General features: G+C 41.5%; 1 protein-coding gene across 5 annotated transcripts in view; it reads left to right on the top strand.

Moving 5' to 3' along the window:
• Nucleotides 1-26,535, top strand: part of TMEM63A (transmembrane protein 63A) — a 41,682-nt gene that overhangs the window by 13,266 nt on the left and 1,881 nt on the right. For 4 of the 5 annotated variants that reach the window (XM_069069092.1, XM_069069091.1, XM_069069090.1 and 1 more), the window contains 15 exons: nucleotides 2,946-3,009; nucleotides 4,429-4,466; nucleotides 9,011-9,153; nucleotides 9,829-9,880; nucleotides 11,784-11,892; nucleotides 13,682-13,752; nucleotides 15,789-15,869; nucleotides 16,251-16,374; nucleotides 16,589-16,722; nucleotides 18,390-18,527; nucleotides 20,802-20,955; nucleotides 22,184-22,290; nucleotides 22,428-22,514; nucleotides 23,392-23,454; nucleotides 24,245-24,407. In XM_069069092.1, coding sequence (XP_068925193.1) covers nucleotides 2,946-3,009; nucleotides 4,429-4,466; nucleotides 9,011-9,153; nucleotides 9,829-9,880; nucleotides 11,784-11,892; nucleotides 13,682-13,752; nucleotides 15,789-15,869; nucleotides 16,251-16,374; nucleotides 16,589-16,722; nucleotides 18,390-18,527; nucleotides 20,802-20,955; nucleotides 22,184-22,290; nucleotides 22,428-22,514; nucleotides 23,392-23,454; nucleotides 24,245-24,407 — 1,528 coding nt within the window. The remainder of the gene's footprint in view (nucleotides 1-2,945; nucleotides 3,010-4,428; nucleotides 4,467-9,010; nucleotides 9,154-9,828; nucleotides 9,881-11,783; nucleotides 11,893-13,681; nucleotides 13,753-15,788; nucleotides 15,870-16,250; nucleotides 16,375-16,588; nucleotides 16,723-18,389; nucleotides 18,528-20,801; nucleotides 20,956-22,183; nucleotides 22,291-22,427; nucleotides 22,515-23,391; nucleotides 23,455-24,244; nucleotides 24,408-26,535) is intronic. The other variant, XM_069069093.1, reaches the window with a different exon arrangement.

The following is a 26,535-nucleotide window of genomic DNA, read 5'->3' as shown; positions in this document are numbered from 1 at the left end:
CCTTGGGTACTTCAAACTGGGCTATCATTCAGCCCCTTTACTTTTTAGGGGGTAGAGGAGAGGGGGTAGGGTTGGGGTAGAGGAGGGGCTTCTGGGCAGTGTCCAGAGGAGGGAGCACATGGTAGAGAAGGAGGTAGCTCTTCTAGCTGGCATGTCTACCAGAGCAGAGATAGTCATTCTTTCCCCCACAAGGGTTGCTGTGAGCATTGAATGAGATAATTTATGTAAAGAGCTTTGCAAAGCATAAAGCCAATATAAGTGTGCATTATTAAAATGCAAGCAACCCATAAGATAAGTCACCAAGGCTAATCCACTCCCCCTTCCTCATTTTGCCCCTAGGCATCCTATTTTTGACTTTTTTTTTTTTTACTTCATAGTGACCCTAGATCTTCATTTTAATTAATTAACTTGACAAACATGTTGAGGGTGGTTCAGAGGTGTGATTGGCTCTTGGCCCAGGAAGTGAGTGTAGGCTTATAATATAATCCTTGCTCAGTCAGTGTAGTGACTGACATGTAAATGACCTTTTGTGCTTCCTTTTGGAAACACCCCTCCTCCATCCTGTTCCTTGCTGCCCATCTCAGGAGAGAGCTATGCCTGGCCTCCTAACCAGGATTCTTGGCATCCAGATCAAAATGTACAAAGGAAATAAAGTTGCTATATCTGACTGTGTGTTTCAACATTGAGGAAAATGTGGAAAGATGAGGGTTTCTTTGCACAATCTGCTTATTTCAAATATAGTTCTTTTGGAGTTAATAAGCTCCAAAAAGGAGAGAGACTTATTAAGGTAAAAAAATCCATCCATGAATTTCAAGCTACAGCTGTCTTCAGTCCCAGTGAAAGCTCAATGGGCGTATCTCAGCTGCTTGGGCATGCTTTGAATTTATTGAAAAACAACATGATTGTAGTGGAAGACAAGCTCTTTGTCTCCCTTAATATCATACAGTGTTCTGAAGACCAATTATACATTTTACGTCAAAGGGAGAAAGGTGATGGCAAATTAGAGATCCAAATAACTGGAACTTCCAGATCTGGGCAGATACTATACATACCTGGGTATTGTATCTGCTGCTGCAGTGGCATGTTAATGGGGAAAACTGGGGAATAGACTCTGGAATCCTTTGTCCCTTGCCTGGGGCCCATAGGCAGCTTCCACTGAGAATTCTCCCTACTGTGCCTTCTCTTCCCACCAGCCTAAGCTGGTACAGAAATGTGGCCCCTGTGGGTGGAGGGATACCTGTGAACTGCCCCAGTCCTGGGGGAACACCAGAGCTATCTTTGCCCTGTACTGATTTATGAAAACTGCATGTGATAACTTTGGGAACAAAACCATGATACAATTTGCTTAGGTTTTCTTGAAGGAAGTATTAGGCTATTTACTTTTTGAGGTTAGGAAGAAAAAAAAAGCAAGCCTCAACAAAAGTTTTTGTGAGGTAGTCTATTGGTGAGGGTGCTGAACTTGGATTCAGATGACAAAAGATGGTGGAAGAATCCTGATTCCAACACACGATACCCCAGGGAAGCTGGACAAGTTACAACTTCTCAATTTTAGTTTCCTTATTGCATATTTCTTGTCAGGAAAGTGCTTTGTCAACAAGTCCTAGACCCACATTTTAGTGAATGTGGAAACTCCCTCCACAGAGACACACCAGACAGCCCAGAATTTATAGTCTTAGAGACTTGGCTTAGGCTCAGAGGATTAAATGACTTGCCCAAGGTCACCCATTTAGTCAGTTTCAGATTCAGGCCTTGAACCCCAAACCTCTGACTCTAGGTCTAGCACTTTAACCACTACACCAAGGGTTGTAAACTTTTTTTGTGTGTGAGGTAAAGCCTATGACCCCTTTGGTCAAACCTTATGAGAATGCCTTTAAGTGCATAAAATTATGTATTATTAATTAAAATAATATTAATAATATTAATATTATTTTAATAATAAATAAATAAAATTAATAGAAATAATAAAATTAATGTATAAAAATATGTGTATGTATATATATGTTATATATATATAATTATATTGATATAGTTTCAAAATATAAAAAATAACAACAACCAAATTTGTGATAGAGTTCAGGCTTCCCTGAAATCCATCTATAAACTTTTTTGAGGGGAGAGGGAGAGTCTATAGATCCCAGATTAAGAACCCCTACTCTACACCAAACTACAACCTAATGCTTTGTAATCTGTAAAGTAGAGGTGTCAGCTTGTGCCTGCAAAACTCCCACAGTGTAGATTAAAGTGTAATTGGTAAACATCTAGTAAATAAAAATAACACAGAACATAGTTAATGCTAATTTGTGGTTTTCTAAGTCAATATGCATCCCCTAGGGATCCCTTTACTACTGCTGTAAAGTACCTATACATAGATGGCAAGTGTATTGTCCCAGTTGAATTTTCCACCTAACAATGTTCCTGCAGAAAGTTGGACCTGGGAAATATTGACAGATGATGCACAGAGCCTGTTTATGGTAGACCACTTTCTGTTGAGATTAAAGACATATTCAGGTCACAATTTATGTGTACCTACAATCTGCTAACATCCCAGAGCCACGTAGTTCTTATTCTCAGCAATTATGGGTTTCTAAAAATCTTTTGCATTTTGAAACAGTTATGGTGTCCTCAGGTATTACATTATTTGCATTGATTTTGTTCTGTTAATTAGAGGCTTATAAAAGGCAAGTAGAGTAATTTTAGACAATCTCATAGTCCCTTTTACATTTCTGTAGCTGGAACTTAGCAACAGTTGAGTTTCCTTTCCAGCTGAATCAATAATTCTCCAAGTGGTATTAAAGGAAGCAAATGTAGTTGATTTCTCCTTTAAGGGAATTGGGGTAACCTAGGATGGGGAATGGAAATCCAGCCTGGAAAGGTGGGATAATGTGGGCAATGTGCCCCAAGCGTGATTACACACTTACATATCTTTCTCTCCTTGTGTGTCCCAGAGAGTCCAGATACCAGAGGCTGTCTTCCTCTTCCTCAGGGCATCATGATTTTGAATCTGATCTGGTTAGTATTTTAAAGGACAGAGCAGTGTGGGCTGTGGGTTCTGAGTTCACAACAGAAATTCAGGAGCAGGACTACTTCCAGTATTTGGCTCAGTCATTAACTACACCACAAGAGGGCAGGCAGGTTTAGGGGAAAGACGCCTGGATCCAGAAAATTGGATTGAGTCCCTGACTCCTGTACTCAGAAGTGTGTGATCCTGCACAAATTGTTTAGCCTCTCTGAGAATCAGCCTCCTTAGCCATAAAATTATGATAATACTTCTCCTACCTTCCTTGAGGGGTTGTTGCAAAGAAAGAGCTTTGTAAATGTCAAAATGCTACCTAAATGTGAGTTGTTTTGTTGATATTAATAATAACAGCAATAATTAGAATGACATAGATTTGAAGCTGGAAGGGTCCTCAGAGGCCATGTAGTCCAACCCTCTCATTTTACAGAGAAGGAAACAGGTTCAGAGAGGTTGTGACTTTTCCCAAGATCACAGAGGTAATGCTATAATGTGCTTGCTTTGCCCATGCTCATCTAAAGAATACGGTAGGTACTATTTGGAAAGATGTGTCATGGGTTAGAGTAAGATTGGGGATACTTAAAGAATTCATGTGAATGAGACAGAGATAATAGGTGAGACTGAAGTCAGTAATCCTTTAAACCTCGTGTCAGCCAGTAGTCTGAAGGGGGCCACTTGGCAGACTGAAGGTGTAGTGTTGTAAGAGGGGAAGGAAATTTGAGGGAGAAGAACAAGAGAATAGGACAGAAGGGAAAACAGGAAGGAGAGGGAGGGGAAGGGGAAATAAGGTAGCAGAGGAAAGAAAAGAAAGAGGTCCCCATAGGTGATCAGCAGTTGAATTACCGACCTACTTCTTAATACTAAGGGAGTATTAAGCCCTAGGGAATTTTAAGTTTAGAAATAATTTTTATTGCTTCTAAAATCTACAAATAAATTATAACTTCCTCCCCTTAGACTTCACTCTAAAAGTTTGCCCCAGAACTGCTATTTTCTATCCCCTACACTTCTGGCACAGGCACCAAAAAATTGTTTTTCAAATGTTCTACTTACAGACTCTGCATTGATGTCTCCAAATCAGTTCTGAGATGTCATCATCTCTTAATTTAAGTATTTGGACTGTGTCCTCTTGAGTTTTAAAAATATTTTTTTTCCAAAATTATTGAGACTTGAAAGAAATGTTTTCTCCAGTGTTCCACACACATGGTGCACGGCTGTGGTGTTTTTTTTTTTTTTAACAAGGAGCATATGGAGACTGTCTTAAGGAGGACAAAGGGGTAGCCTGCAAAATTGAGGACAGATAAACTGCTTTCAGCAAAATAGGAGATTAAATTGTTGTCTGATTTCAAAGATTATGAAAACAGCTGTCTCAAAGCAACAGATGTTTAGAAGCTAATCAAATTGTTCTTTATTTCCAGGGGTGTTGTTCATGGCTAACTGCTGTTTTCCGAATGCAGTAAGTATGTGATGGAGAGAGCAGTCACTTGGATCCTTTGTTACAGCTCATTTATTTGGGTGGTAGGAATATTAGGGAGAAAAGAGCTGAGCTACACTGGGGTATAGAATGATCCTGTTTTTTATAGGGTGTGGTGTGCTTTTTTATTGCATCATAAACATTATTTTGGGGTTGAAGCATAAGTTTCATCCCAGGAGCCCTTCTGGTTTGGAAATGGAAGTGCCCAAAAGGAAGGGAACCCACAAAAAGAGAGCATAAGTTGCTGAAGAATAGAGGGATCTTATGCTTTGCAGTAGACCATGTTGGGAATGTGATGTGGTCACAAAGAGAATTCAATTGAGTATGCATTGGGACATGACAGAGGAAAAAGGGCAGCTGTGGGTGCTCCCTCCCCTGCTTTTTTTCCCTCAGTTACCTAAAATGTAAATTCTGGCACTGATTGGAGCCCATAGCTTTGTATATTCTTTCTTTCTAGATAGGATTGGGTATGTCATTGACCTTTTTCCACTTGGACCAGGTTACTCTTCAAAAACAGGGAAATAGAAATCTGTTTTCTCCCTCATTTCTAAGCTAGCTCCATGAAAAACTAACCATTGATAAAACCTACAACTGAGTTCTTTATTAGTTGCAAATCACTAACATTAAGTCTAGTTATTGTTGAAAGGAGTTTGGTATTTTTCTGTTTCTCTCCTTCTACTCCTAGCAAAAGGTAAAGGGAGCTGTGGGGGAAGAAGAATTTTTCTATTAAAACCGATGAAGGAAATAGTTGATTTTTTAAAAATTATTCATTCCTTCATGTCACCCCTTACTGTGTGCAAGGCATAATAGTAAGAACTCTGGTTTAGAAGTAAAAACCATGCAGCTAGATGGAGAGAGCCTAATTTGAGTTCTGGTGCATAATACTGTTGATTCAACTCTTCAAGACTGTGACATTCACTTCCATTCACCATTGTGGTATGGTAGCTTTGTAGTTATTAAGTCATTTCAGTACTGTCCAATTATTTGTGACCCCATTTGGAATTTTCTTGGCAAAGATACTAGAGTGGTTTGCCATTTCCTTATCCAGCTCATTTTACAGATGAGGAAACTGAGGCAAACAAGGCAAAGTGACTTGCTCAGGTTCACGCAGCTAATAAATGCCTGAGGCCAGATTTGAACTCAGGGAGATGACTCTTTCTGACCTTAGGTCCTGTACTCTATCCACTGTGCCACCTAGCTGCCCTTAATTCTTAACAATTAGAGTTATCCAGAAATGGAAGTGGGCTGCCTTGGGAGATTTGGGTTTCCGTACTCATCAGTGGTCTTCAAACAGAAAATGGATGACCATTTTGATATGTTACAGCATAACAAGGATTGGGGAGGGGTGGTAAACTAGATAGTTGCTGAGGATCTTTCCAATTTAGAAATTTTATGATTCTGTAGGAAGAGAACGGAGATAGGAATACCTATTAGAGGTTATTGGTGGATAGTAATTAAGGTCTGTAATGTAGTGGGATTAGAGGTGGGGGTTGGGGAGGGGAACACAGAAATGAAAAATATTGAATAGCTAGAATCGACAGGATTTGATTATTGATTGGGCACGAGAGGTGAAGAAGAGAGAAGATTCAAAGACAATCCCAGAATTCAGAACCTTTTGAGACTACATAAACAGCAGCACCCCTGACAGAAGTAACAAAGTCAGAAGAAGTGGGTTTAGGGAGAAAGAGAATAAGCTTAGTTTGCAGGACATGTTCCATGTGAGGTGTTGAGATATGGAGATATCTCATACTCTGTTGGAGACAGAGGTCTCAAGCTCAGAAGAGAGATCGGGTTTGGAGACAGAGTTTGGGGAGTAATCTGCATAGTTAAAGATATGGAAACGAATGAGGTTACCACTGAATGAGTAAATGAAAAAACATTTATGAAGTGTTTACTATATGCAAAGCTCTGTGCTAGCCACAGGAGATACAAATATAAAGGAAAGAAGGTCTCTGCTCTTACAGAACTCATATTCTAATGAGGGAGACAACACATATAGGTTTCAACTTCAGGTCAAATGGAAAGGTCCCATGGTCCTTAGGATGCAGTAGCAAAGTAGATGGCAATGCATCCATGTCATTTTCACTGATAAAATCATACCAGTTTCTGCTGTTGGCCCATTTGACAGTGCCAAGAACTTTCTTTTCTAAGTCTGTAGCAGTTGTACCCACAGTACCAGCAGAAGAAGTTGCCAGACTGCGTCTCTTGGGAAGAAATAGTGAGGGAGTAAAGTGGGGTTTTTGAACTTCAGTAAGAGCCCAGCTAATGGTATGAAATCATCCATTTGGAGTAAAATCAGCTCTGTTGTGTGACCCTCTCAGCCTAAGAAGCAAAAATAGAGAAATAAGATGCTGAGGATGGTGCTCAGGGATGAAATGAACAAAATAAGAATGACAGAAGGTCAGGGGCAAGGCATTCTGGAACAGTGGCTGGTAAAGCATGAAAGTGGAAGGTCATCAAGCTGGGTGTGGAAACAGATAAAGCCAGAGTGGGAGGAAGGGTTGGGAGAACAGAGATGGGTCTGGTAGTCATGATAAGGATGAAAAATAGGTTTTATTTTTATTTTTTTATTTGAAAAATAGGTTTTAGTGTGAGGAAATGAGAGAAGTGGGAGAGCTGGAATCTGTGATTAGAGATTAGAATTTTGGAAGTTGGGGAACTTGAATGATTCTGAGGAATGGTAAAGTCTAAGCCTTGCTGGGGCGGGGGCGGGGGGCACCTGCTGCCTGGAGGCCACATGTGAACTTCTAGGTCCTTTGGTATGATCTTTTGATTGAGTCCAAGTTTTACAGAACAAATACTTTTATTAAGGAGCTTTGTTCTGTGAAGTTTATATTCACTCAAAGCGTGGCATCTGAGGATTTAGAGGGCCGCATGCGACCTTGAGACCCCAGGTTCCCCACCGTGGAAGGTATAGCCATGCCCATATGCAGCTGAAGAAGGGTGGAGAAGGTGGTGGGGTTGAAGGATTGTGTGGTCAGCTCTTAAAGGGGCTGAATCCTGAAGTCCTTCAGGATGATGGCAGGAGATGGAGTACAGAAGGAAACCATGAGCAAGATGCTAAAATAATGGGGGAGGTCAGGAAAGGAACCCAGAGGTGAGTAGAGCAGAGGGTGGCGTGTATTGTCTGATCTTCAGAAGAGAGAGATGGAGTTTAGGGAAATGGTATGAAGTAGTAGAGAAAGAATCACAGATCCCATACATCCCTCTTCTTGTCCCAGAGGCTAAGTCAAAGACGTGAGCTCCTCATCTCTCAATACTATCTCTATTGGTGTTCTCAGGAATGAACTGGGTTTGACTTAAAACTAGGAGGTGGGATGTGGTTAAAAAGTTTGAAGGTGTAATGGGGCTGTCATTCCTCTGATGCACACATTGATTTCTGGCTTTCTGAGAAGTGGTCAGTCTCTAAGGGCCTCATTGTCAGGTAGCATTGAACAAAGGGTGGCCCATCTCCTTCCTCCAGAACACAAAGAGTGACTGTCATGATATCATCACTTTATAACTGGAAGGGACCCCAGAGGCCATATAGTCCAGTTTTTCATTTTAGAAATGAGGAAACAGGTTCAGAAAGGCTATGACTTGCCCAACATCACACAGTCAATAAGTATGAGGCAAGATTCAAACCCAGGTCTTCCTGACTTTGTTTAATCCTTTCCACACCATGGCACAGCTCTCATGTCTTCAATCCCAACGCCCTTCCTATCCCTAGACCTCCCTAATGTAGCACTGTAAAGGATAAAAAGCCTATCACTTTATTCCTCTGGTCTTTAGGCCCCAGCAGGGAGAGGCCAGGGCAGAGGGAACAGCCTTTAGGATTAGAGTTGGGCTTCACTAGCACCTTTTCTCTCCCATTTATGATTTCCACTGGGGTAAACAGAGATGGAGAAAGTGGAATGCAGTAAGGGATGCCACCTGCCATCCAGAAACCTTCTCTTTGGGCATCAGGCTGTCTCACTGTTTAGTTGCCCAACATAATTTTTTTTGGAGGGGGGAAGGCAGGGCAATTGGGGTTAAGTGACTTGCCCAAGGTCACACAGCTAGTAAATATTAAGTATCTGAGATCTGATTTGAACTCAGGTCCTCCTGACTCCAGGGCCAGTGCTTTGTTCACTGAGCCATCTAGCAGCCCACCAATATAATGTTGATTGAGGTTTCTAGAACCTATCTTGTTAGCATCTTTGCTTGCCCAATAAAATGTAAGCTCCTTGAGGGCAGGGACTGCTTCATTTTTGTCTTTGTATCGCTAGCACATAGGGATAAGTGCTTTGTGGCACTTAGCTCAGCGCCTGGCACATAGTAGAAGTTTAATAAATATTTTTTGATTGATTCATATAGGCAGAAAGATCTTTGGGATGTACACACACACACACACACACACACACATGCATGCACATACTTTTATACACTTCGGTGGTTGCATGAAGTGCTATCAACACAAACCAGTGTAACAGTAAGATTCTGGAGGAATTTCTGCCCCAAGCTACTCAATTGAAACTGTGTGTTTGTGTGTGTCTGTGTCTGCCCAGAGATGAACATATCCAGGAGTGGTGTGGAGATGATGCCATACACTACCTGTCCTTCCAGCGCCATATCATCTTCCTGCTGGTGGTGATCAGCTTCCTCTCTCTGTGTGTCATCCTGCCTGTCAATCTCTCAGGCGATTTACTGGGTAAGAACTTTCCCTACGCGCTTTTCCGATTGGAGAAGGGAGAGGCCAGAGCCAGAACCCCCTTTGGAGCTCATTGACAGAGATCCAGAATGGATCTGTAGGGATTAAGGGCCGAATTCTGATATGAGAAAGTCTGAATGCCAGAGATCTAGCCGGCACACAACTATGTTATATAACAAACCTGAAATTTGAACACAGGTCCTTTGTCTCTAAATTCAGTGCTTTTCTCACAATACAACCCTCTTCAGTCAAGTTCAAGATTCTGTGCCTTTTTTTCCCCTCAAGTATTCCACAAGAGTTCTCATTTTCAAATGCCAAAATTAATCTTCATCCATGATAGAGATTCCCAAGTCTAGTTTTGTGATGCCCTAAGATTTTTGTAATTATCCTAACGGTTTTAATTAAGTTATCCAGAACTAAATTTTAATTTATTTTGATTTATAAAAATGCATGCATACAGAATATTAAAAGGAAAAAAAAATCTAGAATGGGGTGTGCCAAAGTGAACCCTGGATAAAGTGTTCTAATTTCCTGAGAAATGCGAATCACTGGTTTCTAGACTAGACAACATTTTTTTTCAACAGCTTACACAGAGTTCTATAAACACCAGCTGATTTTCCCTATCAATCTTCTTGAAGACTGTCTCAGAACAGTGTGTTTATGTTTTATCTGCAGAAAAAGATCCTTACAATTTTGGGAGAACGACAATAGCAAATCTGCAGACTGGGTGAGTGTCAGAGTTGGTGAGTGTATGAACCCGTCCGAGGCTGGGCTACCAATCTTTGCTCTGATGTGTCTTTCTTCACAGGGAAGAATTTAATGAGAAACCAGACTGGGGAGCCTGGGATAGGCTACAACACGTTCAGAAGCCTAGAGGAGTGGGTTTAGGGTGGAAGATAAAGTTCAGTTTTGGACAAGTTGACTTTGGAATGTTCGTTAGATATACTGTTGGAGATAACCTATAGGGAGATGCAGGACACCAGCCCAGAATCAAGTACAGGGCTGAAGATACAGCTTTGAGGGTCAGAGATGGTAGCTGAAAGTATGAAATTGACTGACGTTATGAAGGGAGCGAGCATAGAGTGGGGTGTCTCAAAGTCCCTCCTTTCCTTCAAGATCCAAATCAAGTATCATTATCTGTATGAAAACTTTCCTATCTCCCCCTCCCAGCACCCTCCCTTCCATACTAACTTGTATTTAATGAATTTGTACTGATTTGTATTTATTCACTTTAAACTTGTGCTATATGTGTGTATGTCCATTAGAATGTAAATTCCTTGGGGGCAGAGACTATTTAATTTTTGTTTTAAAATTTTCATCACTTGGCACAGTGTCTGACACTTAAGTGTTTAATAAATACTTGTTGACTTATTGATAGAGATGAGAAGAGAGTCAAGTGCCAGTAGATTTGTGAACTGTCCCTGGCTATGAGTGTACAGTTGTGAATGTCACAGACAAAAACCTATGTTTTGTAGGGGATGCTCACCAAAGAAGGAGCCCCCGATGCCCCAGAGATATAGATATTTTACAGCTAACAAGGAGTAAGGGCAAGGAGGGAGCTTTCTGACATCTTCATGTCCCGGAGTATAGACTGTTGACCTTATTCTGGGTACTTTTCTTCATCCCTCACATTTGAGTCTCTACTCTGCCTTCCTCCTACCCTATCTCTTTCTGTAGAACAAGAGTTTTTCTAGCCCCTGCCCAATGATAGCAGCAGTGGGCCCAGAGCCAGAAGCTGCTGCAAAGCAGAGGAGTCAGTCAATCAACAGGCATTTTACTAAATGCTAGGATTACTAGGCTCTGTGTTGAGCATTGGGAGTACAAAGAAAGGCAAAAACACCATCCCTGCCTTGAAGGAGCTCACCTTCTTCTAATGGGGGAAGATACCCACAAACAACTATGTATATCCAATATATACAGAGTAGAGGAAAGGCAGTCTGAGAGGGGAAGTGGCTAGCAGCTAAAGGGACTAGGAAAGGTATCTTGTAGGAGGTGAGTTTTGAACTGAGGCTTGAAGAAAACCAGGAGTTGGAGGTGAGAAGGAAAAAAAAATGTAGGCATGGGGGATAGCCAGTAAAAACACCCAGTGGAGAATGTGAATGGGGATGAGAAAGAAGGCAGATGTTGGTAGATCACAAAATAGTCCAAGGGAATAAAATGTAATGACTGGAAAGGTAGATGGCAGCCAGGTGGTGAATGGCTTTAAAGGCCAAACAGTATTTTATATTTGATCTTGAAGGTAATGGGGAGCCACTGGAGTAAAGGTGAGAGGGGTGGAAAGTGATGTGGTTAGGCCTACATTTTTAAAGGAAGATCACTTTGAAGGCCATGTGAGTTGAGTGAGAACTGGGAGTGTCATAGCCAATCAAAACCAGTCCTGCTATGTGACTGCAGTGAGGGAGTCACACATCTTCTTTTGTATCCATTTCCTGTCCGTGGTTAAAAAAAGTGTATTTTGAATGCTCCAAATATTTCAAAATACCAGAGGGAGAAGGAGAAAAAAAGGAGGGGGAAATGAAGGTTTTCATATACAAAGTAAAACAAAAAAAAGAGAATTGTATGTGAAATTCCTAGATGCTCGCCTCGGTGCCTCCAAACCCAACTCTAAAACTTTTTTTCTCTCTTCTCAGAAATGACTTACTCTGGCTACACACCATCTTTGCCGTCATCTACCTGCTGCTCACCGTTGGCTTCATGAGGCATCACACCCAGTCCATCAAGTACAAAGATGAAAACCTGGTCAGTGAACATAGCCAGAGCTTCTGCCCAGAAATGGGAAGGATGCAAAGAGGGAAGGCACAGTGGGAACTCCCCCAATCCATCCTGATCTCTGCTGGAGGTCAGAGAAGGCCTTGGTGGAGTCCAAGGTTGCAGATATGCTCCTGAACTTGTCCTGGGCTTTTTAAGTGTTTCTCTCAAGGTCTGAAGGACAAAACCATCAACAGAGGAGTTTTGACTGCTTTATTTTTCATTTTTGTTGACTGGTTCTTTTCTGCTGAGATTTCTGATATTTTGTCCTCAAATCTCAAATCATATTTAAAACAAAACATTTTACAGATGCCTTTTGTCTTTATGTGACTTTTATTTCTGGAAAAGAAAGTAAAACCTACAACCCACTCTCTACTCTAGATTGAACTCCCCCATGTAACAAAGAAAAACAGCTAAGCAAAAACACTTGATACGGCAACCTTGTCTTACAATGCATATTACATTCTGTTCTGGTGTTTCCTCACCCCTCAGCCATGAGGAGAGAGGTCTGTTTCATTTTCTGTTCTCCAGGATTATCATTGGTCTTTTCGTTTACCCATACATTAGCTTCCTTTTAGTGATTTTTTAAAATTTATATCATTGTAGCCATTGGGTATTGGGTCTTCTTACTTCCTGAGTCATATCTTTAGTTTTATTTTAAAATTTCAAATATTTCATTTTTTTCCAATTACTTATAAAGATGATTTTAACATTCATTTTTTAAAAATTCTGAGTTCCAAATTTTCTCCCTCCTGTCACCTTCCCTTTTCCTGAGATAGTAAGAAATTTGAATAGGTTATATATGTGCAATCATGCAAAACATTTCCATATTCCATGTTGTGAGAGAAGACACAGACTTAAAGCAACACACACATACACAAATAATATGTTTCAGCTTACATTCAGATGAGTCATATCTTAAAGAAAAAAATCTTTTAACCTCTTCTCCAAGTGGAAATCAAGTAAGAAGTGTTATGTCCCAAGATCAGCAGCATCTGCCTTCTTGCTGGTTCTCACAACATGACGCTCCATCTCTTGGTTTTCTTCTTCTTATGGTCAGGCATGTTCCACATGGTTAAGGGCAATTCTGGTTCCCCTGGGTGAATTGTTCTGCGGTTAGCTGGGCCACAGATTTACTGTGTGGTCTTGAGCTGGCCCATTCTCTTTTCTGCATTCTCGTTTCTCAATCTTCCCACCTTGAAAATAAAGCCACCAGTGTGGTTTCCTGTGCTATGTGGGCCTCTGAAGAAGATGCTACGTAAAGGAACCCATTCTCTTCAAGGCAGCAGAAAGGCCCAAAGCAAAAGCCAATTAAACCGTCCACTGGTTTCCCAGATGTTTTCTTTCTGGGACTTTGGAAAGAACAAAACAGACTGTGCTGTTTTCTTTAGTTTCTCAAAGCCCTTCAGGAGCGGCCATCAGAGGATCTAGACTCTAGTCTCCCTTCTGTTACTTACTGGGTGAGCACCATTGGGCAAGTCCTTTGGGCCTCAGTTTCCTCCTCTGTAAAATGTAGAGAACAGCACCTGCCTGGTCTGTCTACTTCCTAGGGTTGCTGTGAGGTTGGAATGAAATATTTACATATGAATACTCTGTAAACTGGAGAATGCTTTACAGGGGGGAAAAGAAACCCTGACGTACATTTATTATTTATTAAGGTTTGCAAAGGACTTTTTACACAAGACTTATTTGGGCATTGTAGCAACCCTGAAGGATACATCCTAGAGGTGTTATTTACAAACATAAGACACTTTTGTTGTTTTTTTTTTTCCTCGTATAGGTGAGGCGAACTCTGTTTATTACCGGACTCCCCAAAAACACCAGGAAAGAGACATTAGAAAGCCACTTCAGGTAAGGAGGGCAATGATGGAGCTTCCTATGGGCCAAACCCCCAGCAAAGAGGAAAACATCCTTATTGATTAGGTCAACTTTGGAAATATCCCAGAGTTACACAGAAGTCAGGCTCCAGGATCCGTTCTGGGATGGCCCCCATCAGGAGAACATTTGGTCATGGGACCATTCTGGTTCTTTAGTAACTAATCCCCTTGGGTATTTAGTAGCTAATACCTTGGGGAGGTAGGAATGATAACAAAAACAATCCGTCCTATACTTACATACCCGTCTTATGCACTTCATTAATTCAGACTTTCTCCTTTGAGACCTTGGATCAGGGCTGGGCCAAAGTGTGTCTTCGTCTAGTCTATCAAGAGGAGAAGCAGCCTGTCAGTGTGGTTAGAGTACTGGGCTTAGGGTCAGGAAGACCTGAGTTCAAGCCCAGTTTTTGAGGAAGGGGAGGGAAAAAGTGTTCATCAAGAGCCTGCTGTGTGCTGAGCACTGTACTGAGTACTTTAAAAATGTTATCTCATTTGATCTTCACAACTACTGTGGGAGGTTGGTGCTACCATTATCTCCGTTTTACTGATGAAGAAACTGATCAGAGGGTAAGTGACTTGCCCAAGGTCACACAGCTAGACAGTACCAAGACTAGATTTGAAACTCAGGCCTTCCTGACGTCAGGCCCAGCTCTCTACCACTTAGTTATGACACACATAGTCTTAGGTGACTTGCTAAAAACAACATAAGTACTAAGAGTAGGAATTATACCTGAAAAGCAGAAATTGAGATTTGTATGTTACATTGAGTAGGAAGTTTCCTTTAATTTAATTGTGTGTGGATAATTCCTGTTAAATATCTTTCTTGAACAAAGTCATAAATTTATTTTGTGGGGTTTGGTTTTATCAACACACTGTCTGTCTTACATGCCAAAAGAATCCAAATCCCCTACAGATTTTTGGGTACAAGCAGGCTAGCTAAGTTTTTCCAAGGGAATTAGGGCATGTCCCTCGAAGTCTGTTCTCATTTTGTTTACATGCTCAGAAAACAAAATTTGGAAGAGTGACTGGACTTGAATGAATGAATGAATGAATGAATGAATGAAAAAAGAATTTTATCAGTCATTCAGTCAATTAACATTTACACCTCGTATATGCCAGGCATTGTTTTAAATGCTGGAGAGCAATGAAAGGATCCCTTGAGGAGCTCACAATCTCATTGGGAAGACAACATTCAAATAACTATGTACAAACAAGCTATATATTGTACAGGATAAAAAGGAAATGATTAACAAAAGAAAGGTGCTAAAATTAAGATAAATTGGGAAAGGCTTCCTGTAGAAGATGGGATTTTAGCTGGAACTTAAAGGAAAACAGGACAGGTAGGAGGCAGAGATGAGGAGGGAGAACAAGCCAGGAATAGGGGACAACCAAGGCAAATGCCCAGAGTCTGGAGATGTAGTGTTTTGTTCTGGGAACTGCAAGGAAGACATTGTCCATGGATCACAGAGCATGTTGCAGGGTTGGGGGCAAGGAAGGAGTGCAGTGATGGTGCATGGTACCAAGGTACAAAAAGACTGGAAAGATAGGGGCCAGGTTGTGAATGGAGGATTTTATATTTGAACCTGGAGGGGATAGGGAGCCACTGGAGTTTATCAAGTGGGGGGGGGGTGATATGGTCAAATCTGTCCTTAAGGAAGATTACTTTGATAGCTGAGTTGAGGATGGACTGGAGCAAAGACAGATTTGTGGCAACAAGACCAACCAAGAACCACCAATAAAGCTTTTTTTAAAAAATGCATAAAATATATAAAATTACAAAGTAAACCAATAATATTGAAATATAGTTATCCAAATCTTTCTTTTTAAATTCATGGATCCCAGGTTAAGAATGCCTTTCTAGACTTTTAGGAGTTCTCCATAAGAACAACCCATGAGAAACTCATTTTACCCATTGGTTACCATTTTAAATGAATGATGATATTCTCTGAGTGGAAATTGCTTGTTTCTGTAATGACTACTCTGTCCTTTTTTTCTCCTTTTCCCATGCTGCAGAGATGCCTATCCCACCTGTACTGTAGTAGAGGTCCAACTATGTTATGATGTCGCCAAGCTAATTTATCTGTGTAATGAAAGGTAAGTTAGGGGAATAGGCATTATGTCAAGGGGTCCTGTGAGAGTGGGAGAGAGGGAACCTTAGGGATTAAGCAAGACTATCGGGTCTCAGCTATAAAGTGAGTGAGACCTCTGCTTGAATAATAAAACAATTTTAATTTAAAACAAATTTGTCAGTAGACTAAGTTTCTTGAGGACAGGGACTATTTTATTTTTGTCTGTCTCCTCCCCTAGCACAGTGTCTTGCACAGAGTTGGCACTTAATAAATGTTTGAATTTAATTGTAATTCTGTCCCAGTGGCCACAAGGACCACACTCACCCGATCATCGTTGCCTGGCCACACCTTGGGAAACTTTGTCTGTGTTTTTTGTTTCTCTTGATTTTCCCTTCCCTGCTTGCAGGAAAAAAGTTGAGAAAAGCCTGAACTATTACACCAACCTGCAGACAAAGACTGGTGAGCGCACATTCATCAACCCCAAGCCCTGTGGCCAGTTCTGTTTCTGTGAAATCCAGGGCTGTGAGAAGGTGAGGACATTGACTCTTTAGTTAGGCAATAATAGGTACTATTCCACCAACTGCTGGGAGTTGCCTTCTCTTTATCTCAATCAGTTTACATGGGTTGAGTTCCTACATGACAGGTTATGTGGTATTATGAAGGTCCCATGGTTTTCTGGGTCTGGGCAGTGTCCCATCTCTCCCTACCATGTTGCTGTGGATCAAGTTGGTGTTTTCTTGGCAGGAAGATGCCATCATCTACTACACCCGGAAGAAGGACAGGCTGCTTCAAAGGTTATCGCAAGAGGAACACACAGTTCAGGATCACCCCTTGGGAATGGCCTTTGTCACCTTCCAGGAGCAATCCATGGCTACCTTGTGAGTGGATTGGGGTCTGAATCCTGTTTTCCCAAAAGCTCTCTCTGTTTCCTGTCTTGGTTCGTATTTTGTTCATTTCCTACTTACCCAGGACCTTCATGGGTTAACTCTTAGATACCAAGAGGATGCTGTTAACTCACCATGACTAGGATATATGGCCTTCTCCTGTCATAGAAATGAGGGACTACAGTGAACCATCCTCGCTTTCCCAGCTACTTTCCTTTATGACCCACGGTATACATTTGTAAGATGGCTGACAGGTTAAGGGTATAGTCATTTATGACCATAGAACAGGGGTTGCTAATTGGTTCATGTAATGATTCACCCCTGGCCTTGTTCTCATCAGTACTAGGCTTTAATTAAGCTGACAAACTTTGTGTCACCTTAGAGAACCATCCTACTTTAGCTCAGGCCTTGTCCTTCTTGACACATTTAAAAGGTCTTCCCTCCATTCCATTCCCACCCCTGCAATATCAGTGTTAGAAACACAGTGATCCTTTCTTCAACTTTTGAATTCCCCAATTTTCCTTGAAGTCAAAAGACAGGAGTAACATTGAATCTGGGAATAATGTAAGCTTCTGTTCCAGGTTTCTTCCAAACTTAGTTATATCCATCTGTGACCCACTCACTAAAACATTGAATGTGGGAATGTCTGAGAGGCAACGTTGATCCACTGGAGGCAAAGTCTGCCTGGTATCCCTGGTCTTAAGAAGACATCACATGGAAAACTCTCTTCCTCCTGTCATGCTTTGCTCATAAGCAATCTAGGAGAACTTTACTAAAGTCCAGAGATGACAAAGAACCACAAATAGCCACAGAGAGACTCCATTAACAAGGCAGTCACCGCACCCTTTGCCACCACTGGACCTGAAGGAGTCTTATATACCTCTCAGGAACAGCGATTAGCTTCTGTTAGTGTTAGTTCAGTATTTTATCTTGTAGGTGGGCTAATCTTCATTTCCAGAAACAAGACTGTGTTTTATCAGCTTAGAAGCAAAGATAGAAATATGGAGGGCTTGAGGGAAACCAAGGCAAAAGTAAATGTCATTTTTTCAACTTAACTAAACAGAAGTCATTTTCTAGGTTGGAGTTACTCATGTCAAAAGAGGGACAATGTGGGACACCTGTCTCTTTGCCTCTCTATACTTGGGAGCAGCCTGGTGCCAAGGAAAACGTAGCCATCTGAAATCTTTTCCTCCCCTCTTCAATATGCAGACCCTGAAGGCCAACTAACTCCCCTTCCACCTCAAGTCTCAGAGATATCTTGGACCTTGGGAGAGCTTCTCTTTTAGTATCCTCCCTAAGAAGTATCACTCTATTCACTTGGGGGCTTCAGAGCCACAGGGATAACAGGAGGAGTCAAGGATGAGCCTAAGATAGAAAAGCTTCTGTTATTAGAAGGAGAAATATTCCGAGGAAGTTTATTTGTGGGGAGAGAGAAGAGACAAAGTGGGACCTGAAGGTATCGCAGTGGGCAGGAGCACTAGCCTACAAGACTGAAGGAAGCTCCATGATCTTGGACAGGAGAGACTTCAGGCATAGGAATGTCTCATAGGAAGGCAGAGGCATTTTCAGAATGTCTTCCAGTGAAGCCCAGTCTTTGCCGTGGTAGGAATGAGTTCCTTCTGTATGCTGGGTATGTTCCAGTCTGTCTTTTATCTCGGTAGCATTCTCAAGGATTTCAACGCTTGCAAGTGTCAGGGCTGCAGATGCAGAAATGAGACACAGCCATCATCCTATAGCAAAGAACTCTGCACCTCCAGCTGGACTGTTGCCTTTGCCTCCCATCCAGAGAACATTTGTTGGTGAGCTCTTCAGCCTGACTCCAAGGGGACTGGATTTGGGGAGGGGTATTGGTGGAAAGGACTTGTATTTATTACAATGATCTTTGTAACTATTATTCATAGTTGTGTCTGGCACAGATCCCTTGGGACCATAGGATATGACCTTTCCACCCCACCATGATGATAGTAATAGTAGTAATAACTCACATTTGTACCGAGCTTTAAAGTTTGCAAAGGTTTTTATGTCTGTTATCTCGTTATCACAATACACTTGTGAGGTAGATACAACAGGCAGGTGTTATTATTCCCATTTATAGATGAGGGAAGTGAGACAGTGATCTTTCCCAAAGCTAATGAGTATCAGAGATGGAATAGGAAACCAGGTCTATCCTGACTTCTAGGCCACCACTTCTAACCACTGTACCACACAACCTAGTGTGTAGTTTAGTGGAATTCTGCCTAGTTGTCTCACCAATCACTTTCTGACCTATCTCCCCAGTAATGCTATGACAGGTTAAATGGTGGAAGTTCAGACTATTAATGACTTAGCTCGTTGGGGTCCCTACGTGTAACTTATTAACCTAGTTACCCTCTCCGCTGGGCCATGGGTTAGCAGCCCCTCTGCCCCATGGTAAGTCTAAGGCAGGAGTTCTTAATGTGGGGTCTGTGGATAGATTTCAGAGGGTCATGAACTTGTATAAGGGAAAAAAATGACATCTTTATTTTCACTATGTTTAACTTAATTTTAGCATTGCCTTTAATTATTTTAAAATATTATTCTGATAAGAGAGCCATGGCTTTTACCATACTGCTGAAAGCATGTGATAAAAATGAAGGTTAAAAATACTTGGTCTAAGGCATAAGCTGGAAGAATCAATCAACAGGCATTTATTAAATACCTACTATGTGCCTCATACTGTACTAAGTGCTAGGAAGAGAAGGAAAAGAAAGAGAGAATGTAAGAGGGAGGAGGAAGAAAGGGGAGACAGATGTCAAGGGGGAGAAACACAAAGGTCTATAGCAACACATCAGTGGTGTAGGTTGCCTAACCTTGCCTTCCCTCCTCAAACCGGAAGTGTTCTCTCCTTGGCTCTTTCACAACACAGAATAAGGAAAACTTGCTTAATTGTAGTGGGGGCACCCTCCCTGCCAGTAGAGAATCCATCTTATAATTTTGGAAATTTTTCTTGTTACTAACCCAGTTGGATCTCTATGAACATGAGTGATACCATTTCTCAATTCAATTAAGCGCCTACTATGTGCCAAACACCAAATAAAACCATCACTTTCCTCAAGGAGCTTACATGTTAATGGAGGAATATATGTGTAAATATACATATACATCCACATACATCCACACAGATTCATGCATATAAATCATACCTATACCTATATAAATACATACGCACACATGCAAATTATATATAAATACAATACATAAATTATATTTACACATAAAAATATAAACACATGTAAATTATACATACAATTAACATATATAAATTATGCAACATAAAATTATATGGACATAAATTATATATGTATATACACATATAAATTATATATAATTTGTAATAATGTAACATAATAATATATAAAGCGTGTGTTGTATGTTAATATATGTTAAACACTTGTTATATGTTAATACATAAATTATATATAGTAATAATATGTGTATATGTAAATTAAGCACACATGCAGTACATATTTATAACATGTGGTACAATGCACATATGTGTACATACATACAATGCATATGTGTGTGCATGTATATATGCATATACATACACATGCACACATACACATATACAGAACCTGGAGAGCCCATCACACAGCTAGTAACTAGGGAGTTGCAGGGCAGGAACTACAGCCCACTTTTTCTCATGGCTCCTGGCTCAGTACTCTGTCCACAGCCCCAGCTATGTCTCCAAGTCACAATTACTAAGTAAACATATATGTCATTCAGTGGGTAACCCAAGGAGGGTGAACTCGCCTCTTTTGTTTCCCCTCCAAGCCTACAGGGATCCAGTGGCTTGGCCTGCCTCCGGCTGAAAGCCAGTGCAGAGGTGGGTCTTATGTTAACTCCTGCATGTCCAAAAGTCAGGTCTTTGCGTTGAATCTCTCAGTAACAATTCTCCACGGCTCTTAACCTTGATTGTCTGAGTTCTAGAGATGCTTAACATCTTTGAATTGGGCAATATCGCTACACTTGGGGCTCCTTCTAGCTGGAAAGCTGAGGGGGGTTGGGAAACATTGAAAATGAGCTTTTCTTCCCTTTCTGTCTTTCTCCCACAGGAAGAATCTTTCTATCCAGGGCCTTCAGTGGTGGTTCCAATGGTCAGGCATCAATTTCATTCTCTCGGTGGTATTGTTCTTCCTGACTACTCCCTCAATCATTATCTCCACCATGGACAAATTCAATGTCACCAAACCCATTCATGCCCTAAATGTGAGTTCTGAGTCTCTACCTTGTTGGAGGTGGGAGGGTGGGAGTAGGGGGTGGAGATGAGAGGGAAGGAGAGAAAGAGGGAGAAATTGGTATGGTAATTGAAATAAGAAGGCTAGAGACTGAAAGGGATGAAGGGGCCACACATGTCTTGATATTGTTTCTGTAGTTTTAAGTCTTGAGTAAAAAAGATGAAAAATCCCTAACACTTAAGACTGGGAATCCCTTAAAATTAAGTAGCAGGTAGCTAGATAATATGGTGGAGGGAATGCTGAAGACCTAAGTGCAAATCCTTTTTCATTTGTTTATTTTTTTTCTTTTTTTTGGAGGGGGGAAGGTAGGGCAATTAGGGTTAAGTGACTTGCCCAAGGTCACACAGCTAGTTTTTGTGTTAAGTGTTTGAAGCCAGATGTGAACTCAGGTCCTCTTGACTCCCGGGGCTGGTGCTCTATTCACTGTGCCACCTAGCCTTCCCCTCTCGTTCATTTATTAGCTGTGTGACTCTGAGCAAATCATTTAATGTCTCTGTGCCTCAGTTTCCTTATCTGTAAAATGAGGGGAGTTGGGCTTAGTGGACTTTGAGGTCTCTTCCTACTCTAGAGCTATGATCCTATGAAAATAACAGACATTTATATTACACTTTAGCATTTGCGAAGCGTTTTGCATGCAGTCTTTCATTTGAACCAGACATCATTACTAGTGAGTAGGCATATAAGTATTATTATCTCCATTTAACAGATGAAGAAACTGAGGTTCTATCAGGTTAAGTGCCTTGTCCTTGGTCATACCTGCTTAGTTCAACCACTGTATTTTACATATGGAAAGATTGAGGCTATCTCAGGTGAAGTGACTTGTCCTTAGTGGCAAAACTGGGGTTGGAAGAATCCATGGTACCTGATTTCCAGTTCAAGCTTCATCCCACTATGTGTATGTCATTAATTTTACTGCATCACATTTCAACTTTGAGGATTTAGTCATTGGTTTTCCTGGAACTGACTTGGCTGAAATATCCACTTTCCCATTCCTTTCCCCTCTACCCACATGTATCTTTGTGGTTTGCTTCTGTTTCATTCTGGGGTTTGGTTAATTGTCAGCTGTTCTTTTCAGACCCCTACTTCTCCCCTGGTCCCCTCCTTCCACTCCCCCAGGCATTGATGCCAGAAGGGACAGAGTCCTGTGGGCCCTGTTCTACCTGCCCTTGCTGAGGTTGACTCTGCCTCTTATTCCCTAGGACCCAGTAATCAGTCAGTTCTTCCCAACACTCCTCCTGTGGGCCTTCTCTGCACTGCTGCCTTCCATAGTCTACTATTCCACACTGCTGGAGTCACACTGGACCAAGTGAGTGAGCAGGGTCCCCCAGCCTTCCCTTCTTAGAGGGCTGGCTTTGGCCCATATACACATGACAGAGAACCTGAAAAGGAACATTGGAGGACATGGTGGACATCTTTTGGACGTTAACCTTTTCTTTTCTTCAGGTCAGGAGAAAACAGAATAATGATGATCAAGGTGTACATTTTCCTGATTTTCATGGTGCTGATCCTCCCCTCTCTGGGTCTTACCAGGTATAAAGCATCACTTTCCACTTTGAGATCCATGTCTTTCTCCATAGAAATATGGAATTTCATTGGCATTGACCTATGAGTATTTTTATTGTTTTCATTTATATATTATCTACTTAGAGTATAATCATAGAAGTTTGGCTAGAATTAGGCATTAATTTATCCAAAGAGAGATTCATTTCCCCACCTCTTTTTACTTGGATAATTAAAAGCAAAACCACCTTTTTGCCATGTCACTTGGGGAAGCTCAACCATATGTGTCCTATTTAAGAGTCACAGTAGAGAGGGTCAACAAAGTATGGTGGGAAAAGTCATAGACAACTAGTTAGGAGACAGATTTGAATCCCAGTTCTCTTTCTTACGAGTAGAATGACCTTAGATGACCTAGGTCCCTTATCCTTGATCAGCTTAGATAGCTGTAAAAAAAAAAAAGGAGGAATTACCCCTCTTGATAGAGTTAGACTCAAAGTGTGGAATGAGTCATACATTCACTTAAGAATTTGCTTTGTTTGATTTTGTATGTTATCAGAGTTTTCTTTTTCTTTTTCACTGGTAGGGAGGCAAGATCAGAAGAAGAGAGAAGCGAGTAACAGGGTTCCAAAAGAAAAGAAAGAAAACTTGGTTATTGAAACATTTTTTTAATGCGCAGAGGAAAACAGAAGAAAGTCTAGAAGGAAACATAGACAAACAAGAGAGCTTTGAAAGTATAAGGTTGAATTTATTATATTTAAAAGGAAAAGCCAACTGTACATAATCAAGACTGGCAGTTCCATGTACAGTCTTCTTTTTCCATTCTGGAGTGTGTGTGTGTGTCTGTCTGTGTGTCTGTCTGTGTCTGTAGATAGTGAAAATAATCTCATGGGATCTATTTCTATTCCAGTCTAGATTTTTTCTTCCGGTGGCTGTTTGACAAAGCTTCCTCTGAGACCTCAGTCAGATTGGAGTAAGTGCTACACAGAGCACGTCCCCACACACATTACCCTTGTTCTTTCACCCATCTGTCTGGCATACTCCCAGGGGCAAATACCCCACAGAGGAATGGGGGCCTGCCCAGGATGAAGGGAGAAGCTGATGCAGAAGCTTTCAGGTTGAAATCTGTGCTTCAGGAAAAGACATCTTTCTTCTTTTCCCCCTCTTTTCCAATCTCCCCCCCCAAAAAAATAACAAAAAACCAAAACAAGGCCTTGGGCTTTGCTGGCCTATATTGGGATTTTAGCCACCCTTGGGGTGGGTGCCTATGGGGCCTTCCTTGTCAGCATGTTTGTGAGCTGACCCATTTTTTACTGTGCTTATGGAAATGTTATTAATTTTCTGAGAATAAAACTCAATTAGCCAGAGCTTTATTCATCCTCTGGAACTTATTTACAGCAAATCCATCCACTTGGGGGAGCGGGCACACTCGGGAAAGGAAGCAGCAGGATAATTAAGCCATAATACTGACCTGGCTGTCCTTGCGGGATCTGTTTGTCTGAATAGCTCAGACATGTGCTGTAAGCATACTCATACACCCACACACCTACTGTCCTTTTCAAGGACTCCTGCCCTGCCTGCCTCCTTGTGTTCTTAGCATAATGGCATAGTTCACTTGCTTATCCCTCCAGCTCCCCCAAAAGATTATTCCCCAAAGGGAGAGGCTGAGCCCTCCCGCCCTTCCTATCTTAGTGGGACCTTCCCTTGCCCCCAGTCTCCTGCCCAGGGCTCTATCCTCGGCCCTGACCCGGGCTTTCCCTTAGGTGTGTCTTCCTGCCTGACCAAGGAGCCTTTTTTGTGAACTATGTCATCGCCTCAGCCTTTATTGGCAACGGCATGGAGCTCCTGCGGCTGCCTGGACTCATTCTCTACACCATCCGTATGATCATGGCCAAGACAGCTGCCGACCGGAGGAACCTCAAACAGGTGCTGGAAGGTTGTCCGCTATCTTATCAATGGGCTCAGGGCCCTCTCCACTCCTGTCTTCTGCCTTTCATTGGTCAGTTAATAACAACCACGTGGACACTCTGGAGGAGTGAGAGAGGTAGAATAGACTGACCCGGCCCTTAAAGAATTTGCATTTAGTCAAGGTAGAGTACTTGAAACAGTGAACTGTATACCCTGGGATGTAATCACTTGCTCTCAGTGCACTAGGAAGTCAGTGGTGGAATGGGGAAGAGAAATACATTTGGAATCATTTGGAACATTTTGGTTTGCTATTTATTATCTTTTTTTAGGCAATCAGGGTTAAGTGACTTGCCCAGGGTCATACAGCTAATAAGGGTCAAGTATCTGAGGCTGGATTTTAACTCAGGCCCTCCTGCCTCCTCACTGCCCCTATTTATTATCTTCCTATCTATTATCTATATGACTGTACAAGTCACTTATCTTTGAGGGGACCTCATTTTCCTCTTCTATAAAACAAGGGAGTTGGACTCAGATCAGAGGTTCTTAACTAGGGGCTTAGTTCTTAACCTCAGCCACGGTGGATAGAGCAGGGGACCCAGAATCTGGAAGACTTTAGAAGAGTTTAGATCCAGTCTCAGCCACTTATTAGCTGCATGACCCTAGGCTAGTTACTTAAGGATAATAATACAACTCCCTAGATAGTCGTGAGGATAAAATGAAAGGTTTGTATAAGTGCTTCATGAAGCTTAAAGCCCTATAGAAATGTTTTTTGTTCAGTTGTTTCAGTCGTGTCCAACTCTTCATGACCTCATTTGGGGATTTCTTGGCAGAGATACTGCGAAGGTACAGAGATCCTTCTTCAACTTATTTTACAGATGAGGAAAGTGAGGCAAACAGGGTGAAGTGACTTGCCCAGGGTCACACAGCTCCTAATTGTCTGAGGTCAGATTTGAACTCAGGTCTTCCTGACTCCAGGCCCAACAATCTATCCCCTGTACTACCTAACGGCCCATATAAATGCTAGCTATTATAATTAAAAACCTTTGACAATTGCATTCCAGTATAATCAATTTCCTTTGTAATTCTACAAATTTCATTTTATGCATTTAAAAACATCTGAGGGGGCGGCTAGGTGGCTCAGTGAGTAGAGCACCAGCCCTGAAGTTGGGAGGACCTGAATACAAATCTGATCTCAGACACTTAACACTTACTAGCCGTGTGACCTTGGGCAAGTCACTTAACCCCAGTTGTCCTCCAAAAAGCAACAACAACAACAAGAAACACACACACACACCTGAGGATTCCATAAGACTTCACCAGACTGCCAAAGGGGTCTCATACAAAAAAAGGTTATGAACCCTTGATTTAGAAGATCTCCCAAGTCCCTTCTACCTCTTAATTTCTGTGATCCTCTGAGTTCAAAGAAGGAGGCATCATCTGCAGGAGCTGTCTGCAGGGTGTGTTGTGTGTAGTCCTCAGAGACTATGCCTGAAGTGAACTGGTACCGCCACCTTTAAGATATACCGATTTTCAGCATCTCAGGGTATACTGGCTCTCAGAACAAAAAACCCCAAAGGTACGCACATAAACTTTTAAGCTTCATTGGCATTATTAGCATTTTCTCCATGCTTTCTTAAGTCTAGACATTCAACAAAACAATAAACCAAGCCCTGATTTGTCACAGTTGCTAGTTTCCATCATATAAATGTTTACACTGAAGATTTAGCAGTTGGTTCTCCCTAAGCCAGTTCAAGCCAAAACCAGCACACCCATCTGCATCCCAGTTTTCCTCTCTGCTGTAGATAATAATATCTGCTCTCTACCCCAAAAAAATAGGGAAGATTATTGTAAGACAATTTGCACCCTGTTGTGTCAGATATTAGGATGGAGAGGCAGATAGGTTACCAGTGGATGGAGACCAGCTGTGTGACCCTGGGCAAGTCACTTAACTGTGATTGCCAAGAAAGGAAAGAAGAAACAGAGAGAAAGAGAGGAAGGAAGGAAGGAAGAAAGAAAGAAAGAGGAAGGAAGGAAGGAAGAGAAAGAAAGAGGAAGGAAGAAAGACAGGAAGGAAGAAAGAAAGAGGGAGGAAGGAAGGAAGGAAGAAAGAAAGAGAGGAAGGAAGAAAGAAAGGAAGGAAGGAAGA

This window comes from Petaurus breviceps, unplaced genomic scaffold (genome assembly GCF_028583685.1).
Source record: "Petaurus breviceps papuanus isolate PSGF00001 unplaced genomic scaffold, PetGlider_PUasm1.0 90778, whole genome shotgun sequence".
In the NCBI taxonomy this organism is placed as follows: domain Eukaryota; kingdom Metazoa; phylum Chordata; class Mammalia; order Diprotodontia; family Petauridae; genus Petaurus; species Petaurus breviceps.
Note: the sequence above shows the minus strand (reverse complement) of the source record. Positions and strands in the feature narration are given on the sequence as shown.